This window comes from Odocoileus virginianus, chromosome 6 (assembly GCF_023699985.2).
Source record: "Odocoileus virginianus isolate 20LAN1187 ecotype Illinois chromosome 6, Ovbor_1.2, whole genome shotgun sequence".
Classification (NCBI taxonomy): Eukaryota; Metazoa; Chordata; class Mammalia; order Artiodactyla; family Cervidae; genus Odocoileus; species Odocoileus virginianus.
In genome coordinates this window covers 86,638,038-86,654,092 of record NC_069679.1, presented here as the reverse complement: position 1 = coordinate 86,654,092, position 16,055 = coordinate 86,638,038, and the positions used below count along the sequence as shown (strand labels likewise).

The window sequence follows — 16,055 nt, the reverse complement described above, 5'->3', positions numbered from 1 at the left end:
ATGGACATCATCCAATCAGAACAGCGGACAGAAAGACAAATGAAAAAAAGAGCAATATATGAGACCTGTAGGATAAAGAAAATGTGCCAGCCTATGCATAATAGGAGTTCCAGAAGGAGAAGTGAGAGGGAAGGAGGTAAAAAATATATTTGAAGATATTAGAGCTAAAAAATTCTAAAACCTAAAGAAACAGGTATACAGATACAGGTAGAACAGAGGGTCCCAAATGAAATGAATTCAAACAAACCCACACCTAGACATATAATTAAAATGACAAAAATTAAAGAGAGGATTGTAAATAGAGCAAGAGAAAAAAAAGAGTTCATTACAAGGGAACCTCCATAAAGCTAACAGCTGATTTCTCTGTGAACACTTTTCAGGCCAGAATGGAATGACATGTATTCAAAATCCTGAAAGGGAAAAAAACCCTGCAACCTAGGATACTCTGTCCAGCAAGATTATCATTTAGAATAGGAGAGATAAAGAATTTCTAAGACAAAGAAGACTTGGGCAATACTGCACCTACTCTGAAAGAAATTTTGAAGAATATTCTCTAAATAGAAAAGAATCAAGAATATATATGAAAGGGAAAAATCACAGTAGGAAAGACAAATATATAGTAAGGATTAAAGGTCACTTAAGTAAACCACATGTAAATTTAAATACAGTTTAAAAATTATAGAATTGATTATGATTATAATAAACAGTAAAAGGATAAGTATGAAGATGTAAAATAAGACATCAGATATCAAAATCTCAAAATGTTGGAGAGGGGAGTTATAAAAATGTAAATGTTATAGAATGTGTTTGAACTTGAATGATGCTGATATAGTTGTGGATTGATATACTTTCTGGTAATGAAAAGTCAAAAATATACAGTAGGTTCATAAAAACCAAAAAGAAAGGAACTCGAGGGTACTACAAAAGAAAATCATAAAACCATGAAAGGAAAAACAAAAAGGGGAGAAATGAAGAACTACATAAACAACTGGAAAACTGATTAAAATGGCAATAAGTACATATTTATCAATAATTACTCTTAATGTCAGTTCAGTTCAATCGTGTCTGACTCTTTGTGACCCCATGGACTGCAGTGCATCAGGCTTCCTTGTCCATCACCAATTCTCAGAGCTTGCTCAAACTCATGTCCATCGAGTTGGTGATGCCATCCAACCATCTCATCCTCTTATCATCCTCTTCTCCTCCAGCCTTCAATCTTTCCCAGCATCAGGGTCTTTTCTAAGGTGTTAGTTTTTCATATCAGGTGGCCAAAATATTGGAGATTTATCATCAGTCCTTCCAGTGAATATTCAGGACTGATTTCCTTTAGGATGGACTGGTTGGATCTCCTTGCAGTCCAAGGGATTCTCAAGAGTCTTCTCCAGAGTCTTCTCCAGACACCACAGTTCAAAAGCATCAATTCTTCAGTGCTCAGTTTTCTCTATAGTCCAACCCTCACATACATACATGACCACTGGAAAAACCATAGCTTTGACTAGATGGACCTTTGTCAGCAAAGTGATAATCTCTGCTTTTTAACATGCTGTCCAGGTTGGTCATAACTTTTCTTCCAAGGAGAAGAAAATTTCATGGCTCTGTCACCATCTGCAGTGATTTGGGAGCCCCCCAAGATAAAGTCTGTCACTGTTTCCGTTGTTTCCCCATCTGTTTGCCATGAAGTGTTGGAACCAGATTCCATGATCTTTGTCTTTTGACTGTTGAGTTTTAAGCCAACTTTTTCACTCTCTTCTTTCACTTTCATCAAGAGGATGTTTAGTTCTTCTTTACTTTCTGCCATAAGGGTGGTGTCATATGCGTATCTGAGGTTATTAATATTTCCCCTGGCCATCTTGGTTCCAGCTTGTGCTTCATCTAGCCAGCATTTCATATTTTTGCATGTCAGTGGACTAAATACTCTAAATAAAAGACAGAGTAGCAGATTGGATTTTTCAAAAAGAATCTCCAGTATACTGCCTACAGAATACTTACTTCAGGGCAAAACAGACACAGAGAGTGAAAAATGTGAAGGGAAGGAAAAAGATATTTCGTGCATATTGGAAACAGCAAGAAAGTGGGGATAGCAATACTCATATCAGACAAAATAAACTTTAAAACAAAGGCCATAAAGAAAGACAAAGAAGGACACTATTGTAATAAATCAATATAAGAGGAGAATATTACATTTGTTAGCATATATGTGCCCAATATGTGCATGTGTGGTAAGTCGCTTCAGGCGTGTCTGACCCTTCGCGACCCTATGGATTGTAACCTGCCAGGTTCCTCTGTCCATGGGATTTCTCCACAGAAGAATATTGGAGTGGGTTGCCATGCCCTCCTTCAGGGTTTCTTCCAACCCAGAAATAGAACCCACATCTCTTATGTCCTCTGCATTGATAGGTAGGTTCTTTACCACTTGTACCCAATATAGGAACATCTAAATATGTAAAACAAATACAGACATGAAGGGAGACATTTACAGTAATACAATAATAGTAGGCTTTAACACTCCACTGACATCAGTGGACAGATCATCCAGACAGAAAACTAATAAGACAACAGAAGTTCTAAATAACACAGTAGATCAGTTGGACTTAATTGATATCCATAGGACACTACATGACAAAAAAAAAAAAGCTGAATACCCTTTCTTTCTAATTGCGCTTGGAACATTGTCTGGGATGGATCACATATTAGGTCAAAAAACAAACCTTAGCAATTTTAAGGTAATAGAAATTATTTCAAGCATCTTTTCTGACCACAACAGTATAAAACTGGGAATCAACCATAGAACAAAAAAACTGGAAAAGAACAACCACTTAGAGACTAAATCGTGTGAGTGAGTGAAAGTCTCTCAGTTGTGTCCGACTCTTTGTGACCCCATGGACTTTACAGTCCATGGAGTTCTTCAGACCAGAATACTGGAGTGGGTAGCCTTTCCCTTCTCCCGGACATCTTCCCAACCCAGGGATCGAACCCAGGTCTCCCACATTGCAGGTGGATTCTTTACCAGCTGAACCACCAGGGCAGCCCCAGGCTGGTAGATCCCGAGACTAAATAGCATGCTATTAAAAAACAGATGGGTTGATGATGACATCAAAGAAGAAATCATAGAGTTGGCTAAACACATGCAAAAGTGAAAATACAACTTTACAATTCTATGGATGCAGCAAAAACAGTTTTGGAAGGGAGATTTATAGTGATAGAGGCCTTCCTCAAGAAACAAGAAAAATTTCAAACAACCTAAGCGACCACCTAAAAGAATTAGAGAAGAACAAGCAAAACCCAAAGTGAGCAGAAGGAAGGAACCAATAAAGACCAAATAGGAAATAAATAGAGAATATTTTTTAAAAGAGAAAAGATCAATAAAACCAAGAGCTGATATTTTGAGAAGATGAACAAATTGACAAACCTCTGGTCAGACTCACCAAGAAGAAAAGAGGACCCAACCAAACAAAATAAGAAATGAATAAGAGGAAAAAATACCTGATACCACAGAAATACAAAAAAAAGTTGTTATAGCATACTATGAACAGTTGTATGCCAACAAACTGGACAACCTAGAAGAAATGGATAAATTTCTAGTGGTATAACTGTGATAATTGAGTCAAGAAGAAACATAACTTGAACAGACCAATCACTAGAAGTGAGATATAACCTATAAAAGTTTGTTATAATTTAATTCAAAATGTTACTAATTTTCATTGGTAATTTTGGTCTTTGTTCAGGTTATTTGGAAGTGTAAATCTTAACTTTTAAACAATGGGTATTTTTTTACTACTTGTTACAGTTTTTTAACATGAGAATCCGGAAAAGGCTGAATTTGCATAATCTGAAGTGTCACTGTTAGTTAAAAGACTATAAATATGGTGTATATGTACATCAGTATACTATATATGTATCTCCCCTTTGATTAGGGTAGAAATCATCTATCTAAAATAAACGATTAGAAAAAATTAATGTCATTACATTGTCTTAAAAATAAAAGATTGTATTAACATTTGTCATTTTAAGCATTAATAGTATTTCTGGTTTTGTAGATAATTCTTTGCCACAAAGCATACACTTAAAAACTAGATTTATCTTTCTTCCTTAAAATGAAATTATTACTTTAACCAACATTTTTTCATATATTCTAGCATCTTAAAGCATACATTAGCTGACTACTCCTTCATTTTGGTTACCTGTCACAGAATATGGAGCCTGGTCGATCACGCGCTGATAGCGCGGTGTAACATGGAAGAGCCAATCCGCTGTGCAGCTCTAAGCGTGGACGGGATCCATCTTGCCCTTGGCATGAAGGACGGCTCGCTGACGGTACTTAGAGTAAGGTGCGTGTGAGGGTGGAGACGGGAGCAGCACATCCTTGTTAAGTGAGACGGGGTCTGTGATACTCATGCTTACTCACTCTTCCCTCTCTCTCATTAATGTACTTTTCAGATATGAGTTTCCTTAAATATAAAAAATATGTTTATAAAAATGGCTTTGTCAGAAAATTAACTCAAACTTTGGTTTTGGAGATTCAGAATGCTTAGTAAATTAATGAATAAAATTTTGAGACAAGTTTGGGTCTTGATTTCTATTTCTTGGTAGTATTGATTTTCAGTAATGATCTTCTGGCATAGAATAGGGAGAAGGAGACCTTGAAGCTGTTAAAAATGAGTGAGTAGTTTGTTGCTGTTTGCAGCTTTATGCTTTGGGGAAAATGCCTGCATCTCCTTCTTCATTTGGATAATTAGCAAGTTTAAAGAAATTGTTAAAGCAGTTAGCATCTTGTGTTGAATATCTGTAGGTGTGGTGCAGTCAGTTGACTTCTATACGTCATTTAAAACTTTGCTCTATAGCCACACGTGTGCATGAGAGTAAATTCATGGTATTTTTTATATCCAGTTGCGTGAATAGGGCGGCCGTCCACCCAGTTGCCCAGTCCAGAAACCATTGATTCATTTCTCTCTTTTGTCTTTCATGTCTAGTTAATCACAGAATTCTGACTAGCCTACCTCCTTAAGCAGCTCTCAAATTAATCTACTTCCTTTCTTTTTCACCATTGTGCTCTTGTACAGACCTCCCTCTGCTATCTCCTAACTTCTTACTGGTGTACTGGTGAAATAGCGTCTCATCTGGTCTCCCTATCTCCCGTTTTGCTTCCTCAAGTTCTTTTTCCACTCTCCAATTATAGTGGTGCCTTTTAAAACATATTTGTTTGCATTCCTCCTCTTTCTAAATTATGATAAAAGCATTGCATTATCCCTAAGATGGAGTTTATAATTCTTGACAAAGCCTATCGTGCCCATCTCCCCAGCCTATTCATTTCTACCTGTCTCTTTTTTTTAACATGTATAAAATATCTTTCACTTCTCAGATATTAATTCATCAAGCTTTTATACTTCGGAGCTTCTATAGATAAAACTTCTTTCTGGGGTGGTTTTCTATAATGAGATATGCTGAGATTTTTCTCTTAATTTTTTTTATTATGATATACATAATATAAAATTTGGCATTTTAAATATTTTTATGAGTAAAATTTAGTTTCATTAAGTACATTGGCATTGTTTCACAACCAAGAATTTAAAATGCATGTAAAACACCTAAGAATTTCTGTCAAAAAGCTGCTACACATGAAAAATAGTGATGGTTACTTGCTCATTTGTACACTTGCTTGCCCTTCCATCATTGTATGGAGCAAACGCGGTGAACGGTCTCTCATCTCTGATAAGTCGGTGTCTTAGCAACTCAAGAACGCTCTCTTTTTTCCGCCCGTGCCACGTGGCTTGTGTGCTTCCCGCTCCCCAGCCACGGATGGAGCTCCAGGCCACGGCACTGAGAGTCTGGGGTCCCAACCACTGGGCCACCAGGGGCTGTTCTAGCAGAGCCTCTGTCGTCCCTGTTCTTGAATAAGTCAGAAAACCAGGCCTTTAGCACTTCTGTGTGTTTGTGTTTAATTTGTGGACAAAGACTTACAGACAGGTGCGAAAGTAAGTCCTCTTTTGCAACCCGCAACTCATTGTTCCGTATGAGTTTTGATACAGATAAGAAGGAACATGATCCATAAAATGCGTGTGTGTTGATGAGCATAAAGACTGCTTCCAGGGCTATAAAGTTAAATAAGCTTTTAAATTACCAGCTGTACTGATCCTAGTACTCAGTTTTAATGTTGACATAAAACAAAGATGGGCTTCTTTTTTTAGGCTTTTATCTTCGGAATACAGTGTCTGGATTTTCCAAAGGTATTGGCATATCCCAATGATCTCTGTCAAGTTTTAGGGTGTGATAACTTAGGAATTACTATGATTTGAACTTTATAAGCTTTTAGAGAACTAGACATCCCATTTCCTGACCCTAAACAGGATCCTATAGTGAACTGCTTGAGGAAATTGGATCTTACAGATTACAGGTGGCAAACTTTGAAGTGCACTCCATTGAAGATCAAAGAGGCCCAACTAAAACAACTGTGGCATCACAGCTGTGGATCGAGCAGAACTTTTTGTAAGGGCTGCCTTGAAGATGACAACTTTGGAGGAACTATGGTGACTGGCAGTGGAAAGAATCAGGACGTGTGAAAATCCTTAAAAATTTATTGACTTAAATAACTTTACCTATGTTATGAATAAAAAGAAACCTTTGTGCAGAAAAAAAAAACAACAGGCATTGTCATTGATACCTTTCTCTCTAACTATCATTTCTAATCCAGTCACCATATCTTGTTGATTTTTCTTACCTTTTAAGTTTCCTAGAAGCATTTTGATTAAGGTTTGTGAATAAGATTAGAATTATAATATCTTTAACATATACTATATATTATATACTATAACAGTAAGGATTAATATTGTATATTTCAAATCATTTCACTTCTTTCTGAAGTCTGAGCAACTATCATCTATAGGAGGTTTCTAATTGGTCTTAATCCTGCTGTTTGTTACTGTTCAGTCACTCATTCGTGTCCAACTCTTTGTGACCCCATGGACTGCAGCATGTCAGGCTCCTCTGTCCTCCACTGTCTCCTGGAGTTTGCTCAGATTCCTTTCCATTGAGTTGGTGGTGCTATCTAACCATCTCGTTCTCTTCTGCCCTTTTCCTTTTGTCTTCAATCTTTCCCAGCATCAAGGTCTTTTCCAGTGAGTCAGCTCTTCACATCAGGTGGCCAGAATATTAGAGCTTCAGCTTCAGCATCAGTCCTTCCAATGAATATTCAGGGTTGATTTTCTTTAGGATGGACTGGTTGGATCTCCTTGCAGTCCAGTGGTCTCTCAAGAGTCTTCTCCAGCACCACAGTTAGAAAGCATCAATTCTTTGGTGCTTAGCCTTCTTTATGGTCTAATTTCTATACTAATTTCCATCTATACATGACCACTGGAGAAACCTTAGCTTTGACTTTATGGGCCTTTGTTGGCAAAATGATGTCTCTGCTTTTTAATATGCTGTCAACGTTTTTCATAGCTTTCTTCCAAGGAGCTATCATCTTTTAATTTTGTGGCTGCAGTCACCATCCTCTGTGATTTATGTAATCATGTTAACTAGTGGTAAAGAACCCACCTGCCAATGCGGGACACACAAGAGATGAGGGTTCTGTCCCTGAGCTGGGAAGATCTGCTGGAGAAGGGCGTGGCTACCCTCTCCAGTATTCTTGTGTAGAGAATCCCATGGACAGAGGAGCCTGGCAGGCTCCAGTCCATGGGTCACAAAGAGTCAGACATGACTGAAGTGACTTAGCATGGTAACATAATACATACTGTAAAATCAATCAGAATCTCTCTTTCATCACTGTTGGTTTTGTGTGTGTGTGTGTACATGCTTGAGTGTTGGTTGGTGTGCAGGGGCCTAGTGGTAGAAAGCAAGAGACAACCTGAGATATCCACACTTATTTCTCTCATTAACTGGGCAAAGTTAAATCTCTCGAACAAAAAAAGCTTTAAAAAAAAGACAAAATAACTCTGGAGAACATTCCATGCACAATTTAACTAATGTTTGTGGTTGATGTTGGAATGATTTTATCTTTAATAAATAATATGTAAAAAATAGAAACTATCAAATTGTGCTTTACATGTTTTCTTAAAAATCTTACTCCATACAGATTTGGATTAATGGATGGATGGGTGGGTGGAAAGTGAAAGTCACTCAGTCGTGTCCGACTCTTTGTGACCCTGTGGTCTATACAGTCCATGGAATTCTCCAGGCCAGAATGCTGGAGTGGGTAGCCTTTCCCTCCTCCAGGGGATCTTCCTAATAACCCAGGGATCAAACCCAGGTCTCTCACATTGCAGGCAGATTCTTTACCAGCTGAGCCACGAACTGTGGTGTTGAAGACTTGAGAGTCCCTTGGACAGCAAGGAGATCCAACCAGTCCATCCTAAAGGAAATCAGTCCTGAATATTCATTGGAAGGACTGGTGCTGAAGCTGAAATTCTAATACCTGATGTAAAGAGCCGACTCATTTGAAAAGACCCTGATGCTGGGAAGGATTGAAGGCGGGAGGAGAAGGGGATGACAGAGGATGAGATAGTTGGATGGCATCACCGACTCAGTGGACATGAGGTTGAGTAAACTCCAGGAGTTGGTGATGGACAGGGAGGCCTGGCGTGCTGCAGTTCATGGGGTTGCAAAGAGTCGGACACGACTGAGCAACTGGACTGAGCTGGTTGGATGTATGGATGAATGGGTATGGAGAAAGGGAGATAAGATGCATGAATTTAATTAGAACTTAAAGGAAGAAGTCACTGGGAAAGGTACAGGTAGCTAAAAATACATTAGTCTATGCTTAGGAAGAGGGCCTTGCAAGTTGCAGGGTGTAAGGCAAGAGTGACAAAAAAAGCCTTTTTAAAAAAGTTTTTTTTTCCTTCATTTGTTTTGTTTTGTTCTGATTCACTTTTATAGTTAAGGAGATGATTTTAATCTCTTTCTTTATATGATTAACACCAGGGTAAAGGCCAGGTTCCTTGGTAACATATCAGATCTGTTACACACTGTCTTCTGCTGTCTTACCACTGTCAACTCCAGTGGGTTGCCGTTTCCTTCTCCAGTGCATGAAAGTGAAAAGTGAAAGTGAAGTCGCTAGTGTCCGACTCTCAGTGACCCCATGGACTACAGCCCACCAGGCTCCTCCGTCCATGGGATTTTCCAGGCAAGAGTACTGGAGTGGGTTGCCATTGCCTTCTCTGTTAACCCCATCAGGTCACTACTTTTCCCACTTATCTTGTTTCCACGCTGTATTATCTGTGTGCTCTGCTAAGTTGCTTTCCGTTGGCTCCTCTGTCCATGAGATTCTCCAGGCAAGAATGCTGAGTGGGTTGTCATGCCCTCTGGCAGGCGATCTTCCCGGCCCAGGGGCCAAACCTGCATCTCTCACCTGTCCTGCATTGGCAGGGGCTTCTTGACCACTAGCCCCACCTGGGGAGCTCTCTTCTCCATATGTGCCGTGTACTTGGCATTGCTCGTGCTGTGTGTTCTTTCTGGAACACCTTCGCTCCTCTTTCATAATTAGCCAGCCCCTCAGGTTTTAGGCTCAAATAGGTATCACTCTTCCTTACTCCCTTCCTGCCTGTTGTCTTAACCCTTTTCCAGTGTTTCTTATAGAACTTCATACATAACCTTTTCGAGCACTCACTGCATTTTCTTAATTATGAAGTATAATTACTTAATCTCCATCTGTCACAGAAGATGAGTTCATATTCGTATCCCATGAGTCTAAAACAGAGTTAAATACTTAGTGTTTCTGAAAGAAATATGAATTTTATTACTTTAAATTGCCTATTTGGGAACTGTAAAAATTGGGAAATAGCCATTTAAACTTCTGTTCTTGAAATTATCTATTGGGAGCATTTCAGATGGGTAATGCAAAATTTATTTGGGAAAAAAAGTCTGTGGCAATAGTTGGAAATAAGAGTCTTGCTTCCTTCTGCCCCTTCTCCCTTGCTGCCTCCTTCTTCTCTGCCTTTCCACCACCTCCATGTGTTTGCAAACTCAGTAGTATTTAACTGTTTATCCATTTTTATGGCTGTTATCATTACCTGTATTATTCTGGAAAGTCGGTTATAAGGCATCATTAAAAAAACATTTAACATTGCTGACTGAAATGATCGCTAATTGGGAAGAATTCTGTTTTATTCAAAGAGGTCAGGGAGGTTGAACTAAAAATAACGTGGTAGCTATATTCAGATACGTATTCAAATATATTACTGAAATAATACAAATCAATATCTCTTTTATTTCTTGCGTGTAATTTTGTACATTTAGTTCATTAAAAAATTTAATTTGAATAAAATTAAATGATTTTAATGTAAATTGAACTGTGGTGTTGGAGAAGACTCTTGAGAGCCCCTTGGACTAAAAGGAGATCCAACCAGTCCATCCTAAAGGAGATCAGTCCTGGGTGTTCATTGGAAGGACTGATGCTGAAGCTGAGACTCCAATACTTTGGTCACCTGATGCAAAGAGCTGACTCATTTGAAAAGACCCTGATGCTGGGAAAGATTGAGGGCAGAAGGAGAAGGGGACGACAGAGGATGAGACGGTTGAATGGCATCACCGACTCAATGGACATGGGTTTGGGTAGACCCTGGGAGTTGGTGATGGACAGGGAGGCCTGGCGTGCTGCAGTCCATGGGGTTGCAAAGAGTCGGACACGACTGAGTGACTGAACTGAACTGATATTTTGTAAATTTTAAATTTATAAAATTTATTTTTAAAAACTCAATACTTATAAGAAGCTTCATCATAAAAATCCCATGGCTTGATTTCTTTTATTGTATTACTCTGGAAATTTAATATGACTCTCTGAACTACTTAAAATTAAGTAATTTAGGAACTGAACTTTAGCATTTTTCTCTACTTCTAGCATGTATTGTCCTTATATATTTCTGTTCAGCAAAATTATTCCTGAATTAATACTGCTTGTATTATTTGCATTTATTTTATGGTTTATAAATACTTGATATGGTTGTTTTAGACACATTGGAAAACTGAACTAGTTCTGTAGTGACTTTTTCCCCCATGGTCTCTCTTTTTTTTAATAGAGATATGACAGAAGTTGTCCATATTAAAGATCGGAAGGAGGCAATTCACGAGTTAAAATATTCACCAGATGGAACTTACCTTGCTGTTGGTTGCAATGACAGCTCAGTTGATATATATGGAGTTGCTCAGCGGTATAAGAAATTTGGAGAGTGTGTTGGATCACTTAGTTTCATCACTCATCTGGACTGGTCCTCAGACAGTAGATATTTACAGACAAATGATGGTAATGGTAAAAGACTTTTCTACAGGATGCCAGGTAAAAACTTCCTATAAATCATATATAATTTGTAGATTTTTAGTTCCTTTAAAATATCTTAGAATTTCACTGGAGGCAGAGTGTCAGTTACATTTGAGTATAGGAAATCAAAGAAAATCTGAGCTAATATTGGAGGCATTGTGATCTTTTCTACAAGTCTGCCTTATTGTTTGAAATCCTTTGCTTCTTAATTAAAACTTCTTTGTTTGGAGGATCTAAGACAGACCTATTTTATGTTGAATTCCATGCCATATGAATAGCATATGGTGAAGTCCTAGTGTATATTAGAAAGTCAAAATGTCACTTTTAATGGGTGCAACTAATTAACTAAATATAATGGATATAAATGTCTGACACATTGTTTTGTCTTCTGTTGTTATCTCAAACTTTGCAAATATTAATAATGTAGCTAAGAAACTAATTTTGAAAAACAGAATTTTCATCAAAGCTTTAAAAAGAGAATTAAAGACAGAATCATCAAAATATCTCTCAGTACTTTAGTATGATGCTTAATGAATTAGTAATTATATTGCAGTACTTTATTTTTTAAGACTAGCTGCATAATTATATTAATATATTGCTCAAACAGTTTTTGTTAACAGTCTGTAAGTTACGAAGATTGACCAATCCTAAAGTCATGTTACCTAATGTCAGTGTATTAGTTGTCGTTCATCCTTCTTTTATGATCCTTCCAATTATCTTTTTTTCTCAACAATGTATCTTCTTAAGTTTCTCTTTTATGACATGATTTGCTACTTTCTTATAACTTTTACTTTTCCTTTGAAGTTACCCCATTGTGACTAATCTATAGCATGACTTTAATATAGTTCAGTTTTATTGTCCACATGGGTGACCCTGCTAAGCTACATCATCATCAGATCTGTATTTCTTTGAATCAGTATAGTTTTGGTAGTGGCTTTTTTTTTTTTTTAATTTTCAATTATTTTTATTAGTTGGAGGCTAATTCCTTTACAATATTGTAGTGGGTTTTGTCATACATTGACATGAATCAGCCATGTTATGGTAGTGGCTTTTTAACAACTCCTTGCACTTAATTTTCTCCCTTCCTTACTATAGTCACTTACCTATTCATGTGTTCTCCTTTAACTTGATTGGGAAGATACTTAAATTTTGGAATTTACCATGTTATCAGTATAAATTGTGCTTGAGTAAAAATTAAAGGAAGTAACTTCTTAAATTAATACTCTTAATTTATTTTTAGGAGGAAAAGAAGTGGCAAATAAAGAAGAAATAAAAGGTGTTCATTGGGCTTCATGGACATGCGTTTCAGGCCCTGAAGTAAATGGAATTTGGCCCAAGTATTCAGATGTCAATGATATAAACTCAGTAGATGGGAATTACATTGGCCAAGTTTTAGTTACAGCTGATGACTATGGGATTGTAAAATTATTTCGATATCCTTGCTTAAGAAAAGGTATCTTTTCTTTCAAAATAGTATTAATTAACTTTCTTACAAAAGTCCTTTAGGTTCTTACAGAAAATTAGTCTTAAGATAAATAAGAGGGTTTATGCTTTTTAAAATATGTGTGGTGACTGGTGAAAGATATTGTTAAAATGAACAGAAATGGCTACAGTATTTTGGCAGTTAAGAAATTACTGTCATGTGTTACTTTTATTTTTGGATATGAGGTTTTCATTAGAAAGTTATCTTTGAATTCATATATTATAAATGGGCTAATACTTTACCTCTTTCTTTTTATTTTTTATTATTTTTTTTTACCTCTTTCTTTTTAAAGAGTTATTTTTCTCTCTACTTCCAGAATTATTTCATATAGTCAGAATATACAATGATAGTTATACTTTTCTTATGACTTGTTATCTTTACTCATTCAACTTGCTGAATATATATCTCTTAGGAGACATTTTTCTTACATCATTTTCTTAAGAATTCTGATGAAGTAGTCAGCTGTCTTAAGTTTAAGTCATAGTTTAGATATTGGTTTGTTGGTTTTTGAGAAAGTGTTTTTGCTTAAACCCTTAACATATTGTTTTGATATTTATTTTCATAACTGGCGGTGGAAGAAAATTAAGGGGTCTTATCATTGGTTATTTTCTATATATTTTATGTATCACCTCTTTTTCTTGGGTGTCTTTTGAAATGATATTAATCAATCTGTTAATAGACCTGAGGATAATTACATGAAATGCTCTATTAGTCATTTATTTGTTCCATGCCTTGTTCCAGAAAGTATTTGAGTCAGCTTATGGCAAGTCTTTCAGCACTAAAATAATTATGTAAGTAAAGAATTCATACCAAGCGAAATATAAATAGAAATACCATGTTAAAGTCAGATAAAGAAATTGACAGTGGTCAAACATCAAAACTGAATCTGAGCTTCCTGACACCAAAAATAAAGTAAGGCACAAAATAATTTTCATTGTAGCTATTTAAAAAAAAAAAAACCATACTACTCAGAGAAAGCCAGGTTTCTTCTCAGATTTAATTTTCTAAGAGTTCTCTTCTGTAGTATAGGGCCTGATATGAGGTACAGTTGAATATATTCTTAAGAGTATCAACATCTGCAGCCAATGCAGTCATAATTTTCACCTGCTTGTTAATAAAAGTGGTTGGACAAATGTTAAAATGGAATTTAGTAAGAGGTAATTTTGGAAACAGCAGAAATAGTTTTATTCAGATAATTCAGGTAGCCCATTGATGTAAGGTCGAGGACCCGCGCTTCCCAGAGGTCTAGACTGGCATTCATTACGCCTCTACACTCAAGCGCTGAGCCCCAGACCCCACCAGCTGTTTCATCTTGTCCCTTCCTGCCTGCCAGGTGTCAGCATCCTGAGTGCATGTGGGAGTCCCTCCATGAATAATGCTTAGGGTGTTCAAGGCTAGCTAAATTCTCTAGCAATTGAAGTAACCTATTTCTGGATTCTACCACATAGCCAGGACATGAGAGTCACCAGGCACAAGTTTTATTGTGATTCAAATGATACTTGCCTAGTTAGAAGATGTGAGATTTAGTAAGATTAATCATGGTAATATTAATCTTAGACATTGCTTCAAGTCATTGTTTCATATAGTGAGTGACCTCTATGCAGGAAAAAACAATAATTTTCTGAATTTTCCTAATCAAATGGATGAGATTTACTCTCAAGTTTTATTTTTTGCACCAGAGAAGACTATTTTTATTGCTTGATAATTTTGTTTCATTTATAAAATATGTAGCAGTCTTTGAATTGCTTTAGGAATATTTTACCAAAGTCTGTAAGAAAAGTTAGTCTCGTTCAGTTACTGCTTCAAGAATAGAAGTATAAATTGTTTTCCTTATTTTCTCTTTTTTTAGATTTTTGTTAGACATTTGTTTTATGATAAGAGTTTTTATTCCTAGGCATTTGTGAGTCAGCTTGAGACTGGGTAGGTAATTGGGCGAGAAGACAAAACAGAACTACTGCATATTTAAAAGATTAGTAGAAGTATTTTAAGATTCTGTATTTATTAAATTTACAAACTGTCATAAAGCTAGTAGTATCACTATAGAAAAGTTCTTTTTCTTTTAGATTAGTTATGCAGTTGTACATTATTTCATTATGGTAAGTTGTATTATTGATCCAACTTAAGTTTGGGAAAAGATTGTGTCTGATGTATTAATGTATTTTAGCTAACCACTTAGGTAATATCCATTACAATCTAAGGAATAAAGCTTTTACAAAATGTGGAAAGAAGTTAAGTAATAGAAGTTGCTTATGTTATAGAATCATTGTAATTGAAACATAAAATGAAGTTAACACAGAATTTGGTGGTGGTTTAGTGGCTAAGTTGTGTCCGACTCTTGTGATCCTGTGTACTATAATATAACCCGCCAAGCTCCTCTGTTCGTGGGATTTTCCAGGCAAGAATACTGGAGTGGTTTTCCATTTCCTTCTCCAGTGGATCTTCCTGATCCAGGGATCAAACCCAGGTCTCCCACACTGCAGGCAGATTCTTTACTGTCTTGAGTTGCCAGGGAAGCCCAGCCCCCTCAAATTCCAGCCCAAAGCATTACTCTGCTTTTTTTCTTTCTGTCTGTCTGTCTGTTATTATCCTCTTCTCTCTGGATTCTCCTGCTCTTGACCATAACCCCTCTCAAATTATCCGTCGTTTCCCAGGCAGCAGCACTGAGGCTGTGGTAGAGGATGAGGAGGCCAGGCTGGCGAAGGGTGGAGAGGGCGGGGAGGGTGATTTAATCTGACGCCTTCGTCACTGTTAGTACTTGCCAGGACTCTTTCAGTACTTACTGACAAGTGAAAATTTATATTGGGCAAAAGCATTTTTTAGATTCCAGGAGAAATTTCTTTGGAAAAACAAATACCGAACAATAAAACAGATAAGTGATGGAGACTTACCCAACACCATTTTTCTAAGATTCTAAGATATTGTTGCCTATAGTGCTATGTATTTGTTTTTCATTGCTGTAAAAACTGTTGTGAAATGTGCTACAGTTCATGTGTTTATTCTCCTGTCTGTGGACATTTGGGTTCTTTTCAGTGCTATAATTACAAGTTTTTCAAAGATTATAGGAGTGAAATTGCTGAGTCATAGAAAGTTCATAAGAAGATGCCAAATTGTTTTCCAAAATAGTTATACCATTTTACACAACCCTGTTGAATACATCTCTGCTACACTTGGCATTGCCACAGTTTTTATTTGTAAATCTAGTTAGTGTAAATGGTGTCACATTGTCTTAATGTACATTTCTCTACTTTTTATAATAAGCTTGACCATCTTTCCCAATATTTTTTTAATTTTCTGCATTTTCTTGTCTATCAAGCAGAAGTTCATATC

The 16,055-nt window shown here is 36.7% G+C and overlaps 1 protein-coding gene and 1 non-coding gene across 15 annotated transcripts in view; both read left to right on the top strand.

The window, feature by feature from the left end:
- The window catches only part of EML5 (EMAP like 5), a 157,174-nt gene that overhangs the window by 55,165 nt on the left and 85,954 nt on the right, over positions 1-16,055 (top strand). For all 14 annotated transcript variants that reach the window (XM_070469746.1, XM_020890576.2, XM_070469747.1 and 11 more), the window contains exons 8-10: positions 4,191-4,328; positions 11,007-11,263; positions 12,486-12,698. In XM_070469746.1, the coding sequence (XP_070325847.1) occupies positions 4,191-4,328; positions 11,007-11,263; positions 12,486-12,698 (608 nt within the window). The remainder of the gene's footprint in view (positions 1-4,190; positions 4,329-11,006; positions 11,264-12,485; positions 12,699-16,055) is intronic.
- On the top strand, positions 5,915-6,041 carry LOC139035792 (small nucleolar RNA SNORA40). The gene has a single exon (XR_011488504.1). It is a non-coding gene; the product is annotated as a small nucleolar RNA SNORA40 (small nucleolar RNA).